The sequence below is a fragment of the Ovis aries genome, chromosome 22, assembly GCF_016772045.2.
Source record: "Ovis aries strain OAR_USU_Benz2616 breed Rambouillet chromosome 22, ARS-UI_Ramb_v3.0, whole genome shotgun sequence".
Lineage (NCBI taxonomy): Eukaryota > Metazoa > Chordata > Mammalia > Artiodactyla > Bovidae > Ovis > Ovis aries.
This window is the reverse complement of record NC_056075.1, coordinates 34679207-34695120: the sequence shown is the minus strand read 5'-3', so window position 1 is coordinate 34695120 and position 15914 is coordinate 34679207. Positions and strand designations below refer to the sequence as shown.

The 15914-nt window shown below is 40.3% G+C and overlaps 1 protein-coding gene across 14 annotated transcripts in view; it reads left to right on the top strand.

Annotated features, from left to right (window-relative positions):
- Positions 1-15914, top strand: part of ABLIM1 (actin binding LIM protein 1) — a 336400-nt gene that overhangs the window by 92155 nt on the left and 228331 nt on the right. For 8 of the 14 annotated variants that reach the window (XM_012102971.4, XM_012102970.5, XM_060404734.1 and 5 more), the window contains exon 1: positions 1627-1788. The exons of the other annotated variants lie outside the window; for them this stretch is intronic. In XM_012102971.4, the coding sequence (XP_011958361.2) occupies positions 1755-1788 (34 nt within the window). In that variant the 5' untranslated portion in view covers positions 1627-1754. Of the gene's footprint in view, positions 1-1626; positions 1789-15914 lie in introns of those variants that run through there. 14 annotated transcript variants of the gene reach the window in all.

Here is a 15914-nt window from a genome sequence, read left to right as displayed (position 1 = left end):
AAAGTTTCCAGGTCGAATCATGTCCCATCCCCTCTTGGGGCTGTCCTGCCTTATAAAAGGCAGGGAACCCAGGCAAGTAGCTACAATCCTGTTTTAGCCTCAGAAAAGTGCTACAGCCCTACACGTGGCTTCTTTTCCTCCCTTTCATTTAAAATCAGTTAGGGATTATAATATGAGATTTCAAAGAAATAGGAAAAACTAGCTTTCATTAGAATTGAAATGAAAACTAATGAGAAAAAAAATGCAGCTGGAAAAGACTTCTGTTCTATCCTTATGGTAACAATCCTGAAACACTAACACAAAAAGCATTAGGGCTAAACTCTGAAATCAGTCATGAGCATGCTGGGCATTAGGCGTAATCAGAAGATTTCAATAAATGCAACTGGCCTTTTGGCAGCAGCTAACATATGACAGCTCTGCAAATGCCAAGCATTTTATCAACGAGTGGTCCAGTTGTGATCTTTTGCCTGGCGCCTGGTGCTTTGGCCAAGTCAGGAGGATGTTATCAGGGGTACAGAGTTCCAGGCAGTGGCCTGGACTCGAGGAAGGGAGGGTAGGGTGACCCCAGAGTATGGCCCAAAGCCATTTCAAAACAAATCAAAAAACCCACCTAGACGGAGAAGAAAGTAAGCTGAGAATGTTCAATTAATCAAGCTTTATATTTAAACAATGTGATCATGTAGTCTTTCCTTTTCATTGGGTAGATTATGTGCCTTATGTTAAATTACTATTTCAGAATGGGTGCTGGAGTTTGTGTCTCTTGCAGGAATTAAATGATCTGTTCTCACATTTAAAACAATTATGCCAGTTTCCTTCTACATCTTAGCCTATAAATGCATCTGATGCTGGGGATATTTGTCCTAAGTATCTTTTCCCATTTAAACTGTCTTCATAACATTTCTAATTTGCAAAAGCCTTGGTGTTCAAAAATAATTGGGAGAAAAATTGGACTGTGGGTGGTGGGTAATCCAGCCCTGCATCAGGGCATTACTGACTACTAAAGGAAAAAAATGCCTCTTTCCTGAACCTTACCGGATGGGGCCATTGTTTTCAGACAGCCTTTACCTAATACAAAAGGACTCAAAGTCCATGACTGGCCTCAGACCAGCATTTTGTCTGGGAACAACATTCAAAGCCATGATGAACAACCAGGCTGATAGTAAAAGGAGCCTCCCCAAGTTGGAGTATTTTTGTTAAATCCTAGTACAAAAAAAAAAGTACTAAAAGCCCATCTGGTGAGATGATAATTCATTAAGTGAAAAGAGGAGCAGAACGCTTGGGAAAATCGATCTTTTTCTTTCTTTGTCTCCTGTGTTTGAGTTATTGTGCAATCACAGTGATATAAATCTGGATTCAGAGTGGCGGAAAACCCGTGGAACGTTCTGGGCATGTTTTAATAGTGTCTTTGCAGCAAGGATGGTGTTCTGCATCTGTGATGTCAGTGAACTGATGTGCTGTTTGGAGTGGTCTTTAGAATTAGCACAGGAGACAGAGTGGGGAGGGTCAGGAGATGAGGACTCTGTGCTGGAGGAAGGAGCTAGACTCCAGGAAACTCCTCATTCTTCCTGAGCTTCTGTGACACACCCTCGGGGTGGCACACCCTCCCTGGAGTCCAGCTCAGCCCACAGATTCGTGGAAGGAGAACCAGGGCCCAGGCGTCCCCTTTGAGGAGTGGATGCAGCGCTTCCGCGTGTCAGCCACCTTGGGAAGAAAAGCTGAAGCCTTAGAGCTTTGTGCATGTGACCTGGGAACCCATGGACCCACATCACATCCTCGAAGACCACCGAGGTTTGGCTGTCTTTTTCATAAACTTGGCAAGTGTGCTGTCTGGGGTAGGCTGTGCATTTAAAGATGAGGAGAGCTGCGGGGATTTTTCCATTGGTTAAAATAGTTTGTGCACTTGTTATATTAACCCTTGAGGTTAATACAAACACATGCTTGTATAATATGCATATGTTATAGACTAACATACTTATGTGCTGTGCCAAGCTGGTTCAGTCATGTCCGACTCTTTGCAACCCTATGGACTATAGCCCTCCAGGCTCCTCTGTCCATGAGATTCTCCAGATAAGATTGGTGGAGCGGGTTGCCATTTCCTTGATCTTCCCTACCCAGAGATCGAACCTGAGTCTTTCATGTCTCCTGTATTGGCAGGAAGGTTTCTTACCACTGCAGGTGGGTTCTTCACCACTATTTAAGCATATTTATAAATAGTATTCTTTACTACTCCTTAAACATTTACAAATATCATTAGAATGGGATTTTAAAAAATGGATATGACTTATGTAGCAGGAGTCCAGCTCCATTAAGTTAAATTTGGGTAGGTTGGTCCGTTGGAGCACATTGGGGGTCCCGAGTGACTGTGAGTGAGAATCTGTGACCTGCATTTCTGCTTCTGTATTCTTTTCCTCATATCCCCCATCTCCATGCCAGTATATCTGTGTGAACATAGCTTTGAGGTGAATTCTCCCATCTCCTTATGTTATGCTGTTATTGTCTGCGTAGATTGGGTACATCGGACACTTTGTTTGAGCTAGGTGTTGGCTTAAAAATATTCACAACCTAAAAGCTGAGAGTTTTGTTTTATTCAGTGGAAATTTTTAAGACTTCAGTACCAGGAGACAGCATCTCAAGTAACCCTGAGAGAACTTCTCTGAGGACGCAAGAGGAAGAACCAAGATATATAGAAGTTTTGCAACAAAAAGCAGGTAGTCTGAACATGAACAATTATTGCTAATTAAAGAAAACTAGATATCCCAGCTTAAGGAATTTAGCACATTTATTTGTATGGGAAGGTACAAGAGTCTGAAATCATCCCTTTCATGTGCACCTCAGCTACCTGGGACCAGTAGCCTATGTTTTTCACATCCTGAGCTCCCTTGGGGCTCACCATAGGGAGTGGCTGCAGTCTGACAGCTGCTAGATGGCAGGTATTCTCCTTCCTGAGTGCCCTTAGGGCTCACCAACTCACATTGGAGGGCTATAATCACTGATGACTGTGACATCCTTATTTACTGATATGGCAGGAAATATTCCATTTTCACAGGGATGCTGTCCCTAGGATCCTTCCCCTACAGTTGTGCTTTATGAGACAGTTGGTACCCTGGGGAGAATGGCTTCAGGAGGGACCCAGCTCCCCTGCTCAGCATCCCCAGGGACCCACAGCCAATGCCACAGCTTCAGAGGCATCCCAAGGCGATCTTTCTGGCTGCTGTATTGAAACCAGCGGACCATATCAATTCATGCTGATTCTTTTGATACTAGACCTTAGAACAAGTGATCGTAACTTCTTTTGGTTTCTGGAGAGTAGACTATCAGGTAATCAATCCCATGTAAGGCAGAAATGCTGTGTACCTCCCACCTCTACTTTTGAAGACTCTGCTCTTCTCTGTTTACCAGGACCTCCGGTGAGCTCGAGTTTGCCTTCCCGTAGGACTAGGGAGCCAAGGCATGCGCCACTTCACATGTGCACACTCGCTGAGAGGTACAAAGGAATTGAATGTTGGCACGCTCTGTAACTGATGAATAATTCATGAGGGCTTTCTGTGCCATAAGATTTCCTCCTGTAAATGAACATTATTTTGAAAGACAATGCTGACTGAAAAATCTGGAAATATGGCATCATGTTCTTTAATGATCTGCCTTCAACATTTACTGGGAAGGCAGAAGTTGACAAACATCTGAATAATTAAACTGAAAGCTGACAGTGGCCCTGGGTGGGCAGGAAGCCAACAACTTAGTCACAGCTTCTTCCCCAGTTCATTCTAAAGTGTGACATCACCTGATGTTTACAGAAGGCCTGTGGATTCTTTGCTACTCTCTGGGCTTTCTTTGAAGATAGAATCTGAATGTTAATGATAACACTGTACATATTAATTAGCATTAACAGAGTACTGATATTTAGTGTTGGAAACTATGATTCGATGGCTTTTCTTAACTGAAACAGGTTTTAGAGATAAAACTAGACTGTCTCAAGATGTCCATATTTCTCTATTTGAATAAATTTGAAACCCTCTGTTTTCCTTGCACTGTAAAAAGGGTAGGTTTTAATTTTGATTTCCAGGAAAGATAAGGAAGGTTTTGGAAAATCTTACATGACAGAGAGATTATAAACAGAGTAAGTTTATAGCAGAGTAAGTCATGTCAGATTATATTTTTAGTGGTCACCAGAAAGAAAAAGAAATTTTTCTTTTCAAAGAATTTCATTTTTTCTTTTTTTCAATTTTTCCTGCTCCCCTCCTTTCCATGGTATATTTTTAATGCATTTGGAATCTTTCCACTTGCTACTGGCTAGAATCTATGGAGAGTGTATCCCCAGAACCCTCAACAGTTGACTTGAATCTCAGTTATAATTAAATTGGAAGTTGACAAATTATTCTGAGGCTTAAAAAGAGGCACACATTATGTTCCTAACAAGGAGTTTCACTACTCTGCTTTGTTTTAAAAGTATTCTCCATAGAGAATATTGACAATATTTTTAGTGACTCTTTTTAAAAATAGAAGGGTGTTTTGAAAGGATATCTAATAAACATGTTTGACTATGCTTAAATTTGGTATTTTACCTGGTAGCTGGGTTCTGATGCTTTAAAACAACTAGGTTTTCAGCTCCTCATCCATCCCTCTGTAATGAATGCATCATCCTGGTCTCTCCTGGAACATCTTGAAAGCATTAGCTACTTAGAGGACTGTTGATATAAGACTTTGATACAGCGATTTACTATCTTCTGCACTAAAGGATATGCTGAGAGCTAGTGTTTGCATACAATTAACAGTCATTTAGGCGTCTGAGCCACCCAGCCTCTCTTTTATATTAAAATCTGACTGCTGACACATACTTCTCCATCACTAACATACTTCAAAGGTTGGGGTCAGCGTAAGGATATTAATTCAGAATACTGAGATTTAACAAGACAGCTCTAAATGCAATGCATTTCCTAAAAGGGGGAGGGAAACGCAGTGTGTTGACTGGAGCTCCTTTTAGATTCCCTGTGAGACAGTGGAATGCTGGGCAGGTTTTACTGCATCGAGTGAAAAAGTGAAAGTGTTAGTCGCTCAGTTGTATTCCACTCTTTGCGACCCCCATGGACTGTAGCCCACCAGGCTCCTCTGTCCATGAAATTCTCTAGGCAAGAATACTGGAGTGGGTAGCCATTCCCTTCTCCAGGGTATCTTCCCAACCCAAGGATTGAACCCGGCCTCCTGCATTGCAGGCAGACTCTTTACCATTTGAGCCAACAGGGAAGCCCATTTTCTGCTTTAAGAGGTAATCAATAGCTGCCATAATGAATGAGCTCTGGTCGCTAGCCAGTGGGTCTATTAGAGCATGACATTGCCAGAGATGTGCCCGAGCAGTAGGAGCAGGCCCAGGAGCTCTGAGTGTTGAGTTTGTATAAAGCTCTCAGTGACAAACAGGGCCCTGAGGATTCCTGTCTGAGTCCCACCTCCCCCGCAGTCACTGTTGACAGGCTCCCTGGGCTTGTGATCACACCTCATACTTCAAAGATCTGAGTGGAATAGAAACTCCCTGAGCCTGGTATTACTTTTCTTTATAATACTTTGCAGGGGACCCATACCCCACGTGAGGCATGAATGGAAGTGGCAGAAATACAAGGTGAAGTGGGGCACACAGTGCTCCTGGGAAAATCTCAAGGTGTTAGCAGAGTGGTATTATTTAGTGGAAACACATCGCTATGGATTATTTTTATATTGTTTTTTAATTGTAAAGTATTTATTCATTTGTATTTTAAGTTTTTGGCCATGCCCTGTTGGGATGGGGGACCTTAGTTCCCCACCCAGGGATTGAACCCGTGCCCTCTACATTGGGAGCTTGGAGTCTTGCCACTGGACCACCAGGAAAGTCCCTCCATGGACTATTTTTAAATGGTCCCTTTTGTCTCTTTTTCATATATACTGTGTAGTTCAAATGCACATACAGATTGATGGATTTCTTTAGTCGCTTCACTTTGGAGGCTCCTGGCCTCACCCATGTCTTCACTTTCTTTTTTTGGCTTTAAAGGCACTCTCACCATAACAGTCTGCCTCTAATTGGCAGTGTCATCAGGTAGGATCTGCAGATATGTCATAGAGCCCTCTCCTGGCTTGGCATCAGAGTGGCCCGTTAACCTTCTGTTTGTCATCATTAATTTACTAGGCATCTTTCAGCAGGTGGCAGGCACTGTGCTAGGTATTGTTCAGAACAAATCTCTGTCATTTAGAATTTGTAGTCTTGGAAGTACCCCTGGCAGGTGTGTGCCAAAGATGTGCTGGGCAGCTAACCAGCATGAAAAGTTAGGAAGGACCAGGGCCAGGTGAAGAATATCAGTATTGGAATATAAAATGTAAGAAGATGTAGTTACCTAAGAGATATAAATTAGGGTAGCCAGTATGAAAAACAGTATGGAGGGTCCTTAGAAAACTAAAAATACCACTACCATATGATCCAGCAATCCCACTTCTGGGCATATATCTGGAAATGATGAAAAACTCTAATTTGAAAAGATACTGGCACCCCAGTGTTCATAGCACCACTATTTACAGTTGCCAAAACCTGGAAGCAACCTAAGTGTCCATCAATAGATAAAAGGATAAAAAAGACAGAGAATGAGATGGTTGGATGGCATCACTGACTCGATGGACGTGAGTTTGAGCAAGCTCTGGGAGTTGGTGATGGACAGGGAAGCCTGGCGTACTGCAGTCCATGGAGTCACAAAGAGTCAGACACGACTGAGTGACTGAACTGATATACACACACACACACACACACACACACACAATGAAGTATTACTCGGTCATTAAAAAGAATGAATTTTTACCATTTGCAGCGATATGAGTGCACCTAGAGATTATCATGGGCTTCCTAATTGGTGCAGCGGTGAAAAATCTGCCTGCCATTATAGGAGATGCAAGAGACACAGGTTCAATCCCTGAGTCTGGAAGATCTGCTGGAGTAGGAAATGGCAACCCACTCTAGTATTCTTGCCTGGAAAATTCTATAGACAGAGGAGCCTGATAGGCTACAGTCCATGGGGTCACAAAGAGTAGGACGTGACTAAGCATAAATGCAGATATCATCATACTAAGCGAATAAGTCAGAAAGAGAAAGACAAATACCATATGATGTCACTGATATGTGGAATCTAAAAAATGATGCAGAATGAATTTGTTTACAGAACAAAAACCTACTCACAGACATAGAAAACAAATTTATGGTTACCAAAGAGGGAAGCGTAGGCGGGGACAAATTAGGAATATGAGATTAACACATACACACTACTATATATAAAGTAGATAAACAACAAGGATTTACTGTATAGCACAGGGAACTATTTTCATTATCTTAACCTGTAATTGAAAAAATCTGAAGAAATATATATTTGTAACTGAATCACTTTGCTGTACACCTGGAAGTAACATATCTTTATAAATCAAGTATATTTCAATTTTTTAAAAAAGAAGATGTAGTCACCTAAAGTGGTTAGGATGGTAGACAGGAAAGCCCCCAAGGGCTCCTTGGGATATAAATGACCCCACTGATTTCATCAGGGCGCAGTCTGACCACAGGTCACCTCTCACCTCGGCTCCAGCATTGGATCAGTATGGGTCTGGTCCTCAGGAATCATCTTTATCCCCCACCCCTCACTGCCAGGGCCCCAAGGATTAGGGATTTATTTTCCTCTTGCTAAAATGGCTATTCTTTGGTGAATTTCAGAGTTATTTTTTCCTAATGTAAATGTATGATTTGGGACCTGTAAAAGGAAACTGTGTTTCTTCTGGACACAACGTTAAGTTCTTGAGCTCTAGAAACAGCGAGATTTTGTTCACATCATGGCTTTGATACCTACTAGCCAAGTGACCATGGGAAAGTGTCTGCATTTCTCCAAACCTCAGTTTCTGCATCTATAAAATGGAGCTAATAGGGCAACCTGCTTTATGAGATTGTGAGATTAAATGAGGATGTTTATAAAACCCAAGGCATGGTGTCTAATTTGTAATAATGAATGGGTTCTAGCATTAGCAATTATGGCACCAACTGAGTAATTCAGCTGCTTCCAAATTATTTTTATTGTTAAATAGTGCTTTGAAATCCATAGGCCTCGATTCTAGTTTGCTTATTTTATTTTTATGTATGTGTTTTATTTATTTTAAATTATACAAACATACAAGTGTAAGCTTTCACTGTCAAAATTTCAAATACTTTATGAAAGACAAACCTAGGTGGTAACTACTATTATCAGTTTTATTTATTCATTTTATTTTCACCAAGGTAGTGCATATCCCTAGTTTGGAAAGTCAAATAGTATCTTCTGTCAAGAATGGGAGACAAAGGAGTAAGAGGCAAAGATTCTGGAGTTTTTCTGGCCTGATTTCCTAATGTGATCAAAACTGACATTTCTATTAACAGAATGTGGCTCGTTGAGGTGGGATTTTTGACTGTCTTATTTTTCATCTTTATTGGTGAGGGCCAGTCTCCTGCAGAGAGAAGAAATGGAGGGGGTGTAGATGATGACTCTTTGCCATAAAGACATCATCCCATCTTCCTGTTCACGTCATCTTGTTCATCTCATCCTCATCCTTCATCCCGGCCTTCAGTGGCACTTGGTACCTCCAGCACCAGCCTTTCCTGGATTGCCCCCAGAGTTGTCCCCCCTGCAGGCTAAGTTTCAGCTTCTCCTCCTTCTTTTCTTATGTCATCCATTCACTTTCCAGCTTCCCAACTGGAAGCTTCCAAACATCTGTCTGCTGATGTCGCTCCTCTCTTGTTCTTTCTGGGGTTCTGTGAAGGCACAGAGATAAAAAACACATGTTCCCAGAACCATGTTAAACCAGAAGCTCAAAGTTTCTGTAGATTTTCCCACTCAGTTAATATCTTGTACTCTAATTATCTCACATTTCATTTAATCTTCTTCAAGAGAATTATGAGTTCATTGGTATTAGAACTGTGATTTTTATATCTTTCAGAAATCTCAGTGATGAATACATGGTGTGTGCTCACTAAATTCTTTTACTTGAGATAACATTGATATATAACACTGTACAAGTTTCACATGTGCAATATTACAATTTGACTTCCAAATACACTATAGTATGGTGTATATGTGTGTGTGCTTAGTCACATCCAGCTCTTTGCAGCCCCATGGACTGTAGCCTGCCAGGCTCCTCTGTCCATGGAATTTTACAGACCATAGTACTGGAGTGAGTTGCCATTCCCTTCTCCAGGTGATCTTCCCAACCCAGGGATCAAACTCGCATCTCTTCCATTTCTAGCATTGACAGACATATTCTCTGCCACCAGCACTGCCATATCTCATCTTTTTATTCATTCATCTGTTGATGGGCACTTAGGTTGTTTCATATCTTGACTATTAAAATAATCCTGCAATAAACATAGGGATGCATATATCATTTTGAATTAGTATTTTTATATTTCTGGAAAATGCCCAGAAGTGGAATAGTTTTGATTGTGTGATAATTCTATTTTTAATTTTTTGAGAAATCTCCATTCTGTTTTCCATAGTGGCTGTACCAATTCACATTCCTATCAACAGTGTATGAAGATTTCCTTTTCTCAACAGTCTCTCCAACACTTATTATTTCTTGTCTTTTGATAGTAGCCCTTCTAGTGAGTGTAAATTGATGTCTCCTTCTGGTTTTGATTTGTATTTCCCTGATGTTAGCGATTCATTTTCCTGTTGGCCATTTATATGTCTTCTTTGGAAAAATATCTATCCAGATCCTCTTTATTTTTTAATCCATTTGTTTGTTTTTGTTGTTGAGTTGCATGAGTTCTTTATAGTCACTAAATTCTGGTTGAGTAGTTGATTGCTTTTCATATTTGGCTAAAAAGTGACATCATATATATTACCATTATTAGTGTGGTCCCATGAAAACCATGCCACTAAAAATATTGCAACTTTTTCTTTTTTGATTCCAAGGAACAATAAGTAGCTGTAAGTGTGATCAGACAGAATACTGTTGTATCAATTATCTATTGTTGCTTCATAAGCCATTCCAAAATTTGGAAACTTAAAGCGGTAACCATCCATCATTTTCCATGAGTCTGCAGGGTTGGCAGGGGGTCAGCTGCTTTCTGCTGAATCAGGGGGCAGTTTGGCAGGCCAACATGTTTGGAGGTAGCTCTGCTCTGTGCATTGCTCATCCTCCTCTTAGGACCAGCAGACTATCCCAGTCATGCCCTCATCACACTGAAGCAGAAGGACAAAGAGCAAATAGAGACATGCTTGACCTCTTTGAACCTAAGCTCAGAACCAGCACGTGGTCGCTTTTGTCCTCTTTATTCTGTAGGCCAGAGCAAGCTACATGGTCAAAGTGGGAGGGCACTGCAAAATAACATGGTAAAAGGCAATACAAGGGAGGAAGATAAATTAGGGCCCCTGAGGCAACCTATCTGGACTTCTAGGCAGTAGCAGCAGCTCTGGCATGAATGGACACTTATTGAGACGCACAGAAATAAAAGTCTTATGTCCAGCTAACCTTGCCAGGCTTTCATTTGGATTTAAGAAAAGAGAATTCTAACCCTCAAGGACTTTACTAGCCATACTTGAGAAAATGATCTACAGATGAAATTAATGAATGAAGTGGGTATAGAGCAAAAAGCTAAGCAATGGAAGATTTTAACACTTTATATGTGACTAGCCTAAAGCAAACTTTTGCTGTGGAGGATAAGATAGTAAATATTTTAGCTTTTGTCAGCTGAGTGATCTCTGTTGCAGCTATTCAACTATAGTTACAGCACAGAAATAGCTATAGACAATACGCAAATGGATAGACATGACTGTGTCCCAGCAAATCTGTATTTATAATACAAAACCAGACTTCAGGCATTAGTTTAAAGACCACTGGACTGGAATATTGAAAGAAATAAGAAAGGATCAGTTGTGGAAGACTTGTTGAAAAAGGAGTAATAGTTTCCAAGGCAGTGAAGATTAGTTTAGCTCAACAAAATTTGTTTTAAATATGAAGTAAGAAAAAACTTGTAGTCATTCAACAGGTAGATTTTCAGTTCAGTTTAGTCACTCAGTAGTGTCTCACTCTTTGCAACCCCATGGACTGCAACACGTGAGGTTTCCCTGTCCATCACCAACTCCTAGAGCTTGCTCAAACTCAGGTCCATTGAGTCGGTGATGCCATCCAACCATCTCATCCTCTGTCGTCCCCTTCTCCTCCCACCTTCAATCTTTCCCAGCCTCAGGGTCTTTTCCAATGAGTCACTTCTTCGCATCAGGTGGCCAAAGTATTGAAGTTTTAGCTTCAGCATCAGTCTTTCCAATGAATAATCAGGACCGATTTCCTTTAGGATTGATTGGTTTGATCTCCTTGTAGTCCAAGGGACTCTCAAGAGTCTTCTCCAACGCCGCAGTTCAAAAGCATCAATTCTTCAGCGCTCAGCTTTCTTTATAGTCCAAATCTCACATCCATACATGACTACTGGAAAAACCATAGCTTTGATTAGATGGACCTTTGTTTGCAGAGTAATGTCTCTGCTTTTTAATATGCTGTCTAGGTTTGTCATAGCTTTTCTTCCAAGGAGCAAGTGTCTTTTTTCTTCCAAGGAGCAAGTAAGGTAGATTTTACCACAGGTTAATGTGGTCCAGTCAGAATGAGAACTCATCACTCTTTAATAGTATTACTTGCTACAGATGATTTCTGCTTCTGAATGCCTATTTGAAAACATGTTTATTTAGAATGTTAATATTTTTGTTTAGTTGGTGGATGAGGAAGAAAGCATTTGAAAATAAAATGAAATAACTAATTAAAGTGATTTGATTTTATGCCACTAAAAAAGTTGCATTTGACTAATGTGACCTAGATTTGTATAAAGGAACCAGAGGGATTAATATGAATGATTTATTTTTAACTTTTAAGAAACAGTTTGCAGGAACTTTCCAGGTAGTCCAGTGGCTAAGACACAGAACTCCCAAAGCAGGGGGCCTGGGTTTGATCCCTGGTCAAGGAACTAGATCCCACATGTCACGACTAAGTGTTTGCAAGCCACAACTAAGACCCAGCACAACCAAATAAATAAATAATTAAAATAAAAATAAAGGTTTTTTGTTTTTTTAAAGGAAACAATATGTAGGATTCAAGTGGATATTTTTCCACCTCAATTGTATTTCACTTAGATTTTCCTTAGCAATCATTATGCTCCCCTCATATTTGAAGATAGAAAAAAGCCCAGAATACTATTAGAAAATAAAGATTTTTTTTTGCTTAAAATCTTTAATGCCCATTTACCATCAGCATTTATGACTATTGTACCTGAAGGTAGCAATAAAATTAAAACCAATTCCTGGTAGGTTTTAAGAACATCATTTGAAGTCCCCTGAGTTTCTTGGAAAAATGCAATTTTTCCCAGGTAGCATAATCATATAAATCCACTCTCACTGTTATTTATTATTATCTCACATTGTCTTGTTTTAATTGGAGTATGATTTCTTTATAATATTGTGTTTGTTTCTGCTGTGCGATGGTGTGAATCAGTTATATGTATACATATATCTGCTCCCTCCGGAAACTCCCACCCTCCCATCCCACCCCTCTAGGTCATCACAGAGCGCTTAGCTTAGCTCCCTGTGTTATACAGCAGCTTCCCACTAGCTATCTGTTTTACACATGGTAGTATATATATGGCAATGCTACTCTCAATTTGTCTCATCCTTACCTTCCCACAGTGTGTCTGTGAGTCCATACTCTACCTCTGCATTTATATTTCTGCCCTACAAATTGGTCCAACAGTACCATTTTCCTAGACCCCATATATATGCATTAATATGCAATATTTGTTTTTCTCTTTCTGACTTCACTCTCTGTGATAGACTCCAGGTTCATCCACATCACTACAACTGACTTAATTCCCTTCCTTTTTATGGCTGAGTAATATTTCAGCATATATATATATATATATACACCACATTTTCTTTGGCCATTCCTTGTCAGTGGACATCTAGTTTGCTTCCATGCCCTGCCTGTTGTAAATAGTGCTTCAGTGAAAACTGGAGTACATGTGTCTTTTTGAATTATAGTTTTCTCAGGGTATAGCCCAGCAGTGGGATTTCTGGGTCTTACATTGTCTTTTAATTTGTTATATACTTTACATTTTCTTGAGATGTTCTCTTTTCTCTGGTTAATTTCCTTTCTTACTGTTGTTTTCACACACACAGAGAGAGGCACAGATCTAGACCTTGATCTTGGAGGTGGTTACATGGACACACGAAAAAATTCACTAACTGAGCCGAATGCTTGAAATTTGTGAATGTTACTGCATGTAAGACAAATTTCAATTAAAATGTTAACATTAAAAATCATAGTAATAGATTTGAATAACATGGGGGAAAGTTTTGATAAGCCAAAGTTATAAATTGTATATGAAATATGATCTGGCATAAATTCATAGGAAGAAAATTGAAAGAAGGTATACTGAAGAATAAGTGATTTCCAAATGGTAAAACTGTGTTAGTAATAGTTTTCAGTGTCTGTCTTCCAAAGTTTCTCTAATGAAGTATATTCCTTCTATAACAGAAAAGTTGAAGTGGTAAAAAGTATAACTAAGGAGATATTTGAGATAACTTGAACTTCGATCATGAATCTGTTTTGATATTTTGGGAAGGAAAATAGCCATTTAGAGACAGGCAAATTCAGGAGTTGTAGACTTAGAGAAAGCTGCATGGAGAAGACCTCAGAGCGGTTGAGACAGCATTTGGGGAAGGTCACAGTGGGAAGAAGGAGTGGGGTGGACAGCTGACCTTGCGTGATGTTGCCTTTGGCCTGTTCCTCGGTCTGTGTTGGCTGACTGTGTTTCTGTCCTCTTCAGGGATTCTGTGGTGGCTCAGCTGGTAAAGAATCCACCTTCTATGTGGGAGACCTGGGCTTGATCCCTGGGTTGGGAAGATCCCCTGGAGAAAGGAAAGGCTACCCACTCCCGTATTCTGGCCTGGGGACACAACTGAGCAACTTTCACTTTCATGCTTTCAAGTGTATAATTGCTTTATTTTTAATACTTAACATGTTGATCTTTTAAGCCATCATTTGTAATTCTTATTCCTAAAAAGCTCATTTCCTATCCTTTATAGTCTTCCGGCATTACCGTTTGCTCTGTTTTCTATCTTGAGACTTCCTGCCCTTCCCCACCCTCCCCTCCCCCCTGCTTCTCCATATGCCAATGTGAGTTTAAAAATTGTGCCAAGGCATTCTCTCCTCTGGAAAAAATAAATAAATAAAAGAACCCAGAAACACACGCACACATGCACGCGCGCACACACAAACACACATACACACACATACAGCTCCAAATGATCCATCTGCTAAAGATATCCACCACTCACTTCATCCTGGTGTAGGCTATTTTTGTTTGCTATGTCTTGCAAGTTCCTATATTGAAATCTTTTAAAGAGTACTTTGGTTTCCATCAAAAAATGAAAAACAAACAAACCAAAAAACCTATTGCCAGGCTGGGTGCAAAGAAATGCTCGATAAGTGCTGATTTAATTGCCTTTTTACAGATCATGGTTTATGCCACGTGTAGGTTTTTCCATGCACGTTTTTATTGATGGGTACACATTTATAATCATGAAGTCGATTGTAGAAGGAGTCATATTCTTTAGAATCCAATGTTTTCCTGAATCTGTTCTCTGCAAACCTGTATCTTCTTACGTGAGTTTAATTACTACATTTTCACATTCTCTCTGATGAATTGAATGATGGAGTGAAGTCTTTTGTAAGCACTTTTTAAAAAACTGCTTCTCTTCTTTTCTTGGCAGGGCAAGCAATAGCATTATGCTCTTACTGGAAATTTTAGTCAATAAAATGTATGTGACTTTAATTAGAATGCTGGGAAGTACTGCTGAGTTGAATCATTTAGTTAATGCAATGAGCTGAGAGGTTTTGAGCATTTATGTGCAGAAGGTCAGTCTCAGTAAGCTGAATATATATGGGTAATTTTAATATTTTTCCCAGGTAACTTCCATACAGTATTCATTTTAAGGTCCAATGTTCATAAATATCTGTGAAGCATCTCCCCTGAAACAGACACAGAAATGAGAGAGACCACTTTTGCTCTCAAGGAGTTCACGGTCCAATGAGTTCTTTCATCTTTCATTCATTCCCATGGCCTCAACCCTCACTTTGGTGGATGCTGCCAAAGCCACATCTCTAGCTTTGACTTCTCCCCTGGGAGCCACAGCAGCATGCCCAGTTTCCTACTGGTCACCACTCCATGGATGCTCTGATGACATCTTAAACTCATTACCTCTGAAATTAGTTCATTATCACCTTTTCTACCCAAACTCATTCTCTTCCCCATGTCTCTTTTCTCAATGGCTCGACTTTTTTCCAGTCACTCAAGTTCTAATCTTTGGGGGTTCTAACCAAACCTCTGACATGACAGAGTTACTTCCCCGTTACTAAGCATCCACCTCCTTTTATTCTGGTCACTTGTCCATTGGAGTCACTGCCTGTGAACAACGCCCGTGCTCGGAGTGACTGGGTGTATGAATCCATGCAAGAGAGCAGTGGCTCTGGGGGACACCCTATATTTGTGGGAAGATCGCAGGACGATCTTGTTTTCCTTATCTCAGCCTGGACTGGGTCCTTTCCCTTCCCTTTGTTCTCCTAAATGCTCATGCATAATTGACTACTTCCCCATTTCCACTTTTCTTTCTGATTCAGTATTTACAGAGACAGGTAGCTCTTTCAATAGATTCTCTCCCTCAAGCACTGCCCTTTCCAATTTGGCATAGCCTGTAGTTCTCCCATCCTCTAATACCATCCACTTAGGTGGCCCCTGGATCATGGCCTGCCTCAGTCAGTGACATGATATCAACACGAGTGTGTTTTAAGACTCCAAAAGTAAGTTTTGCATTGCTTTCCATTTCCAAAAGTTCATGAACTGGTGTTTACTG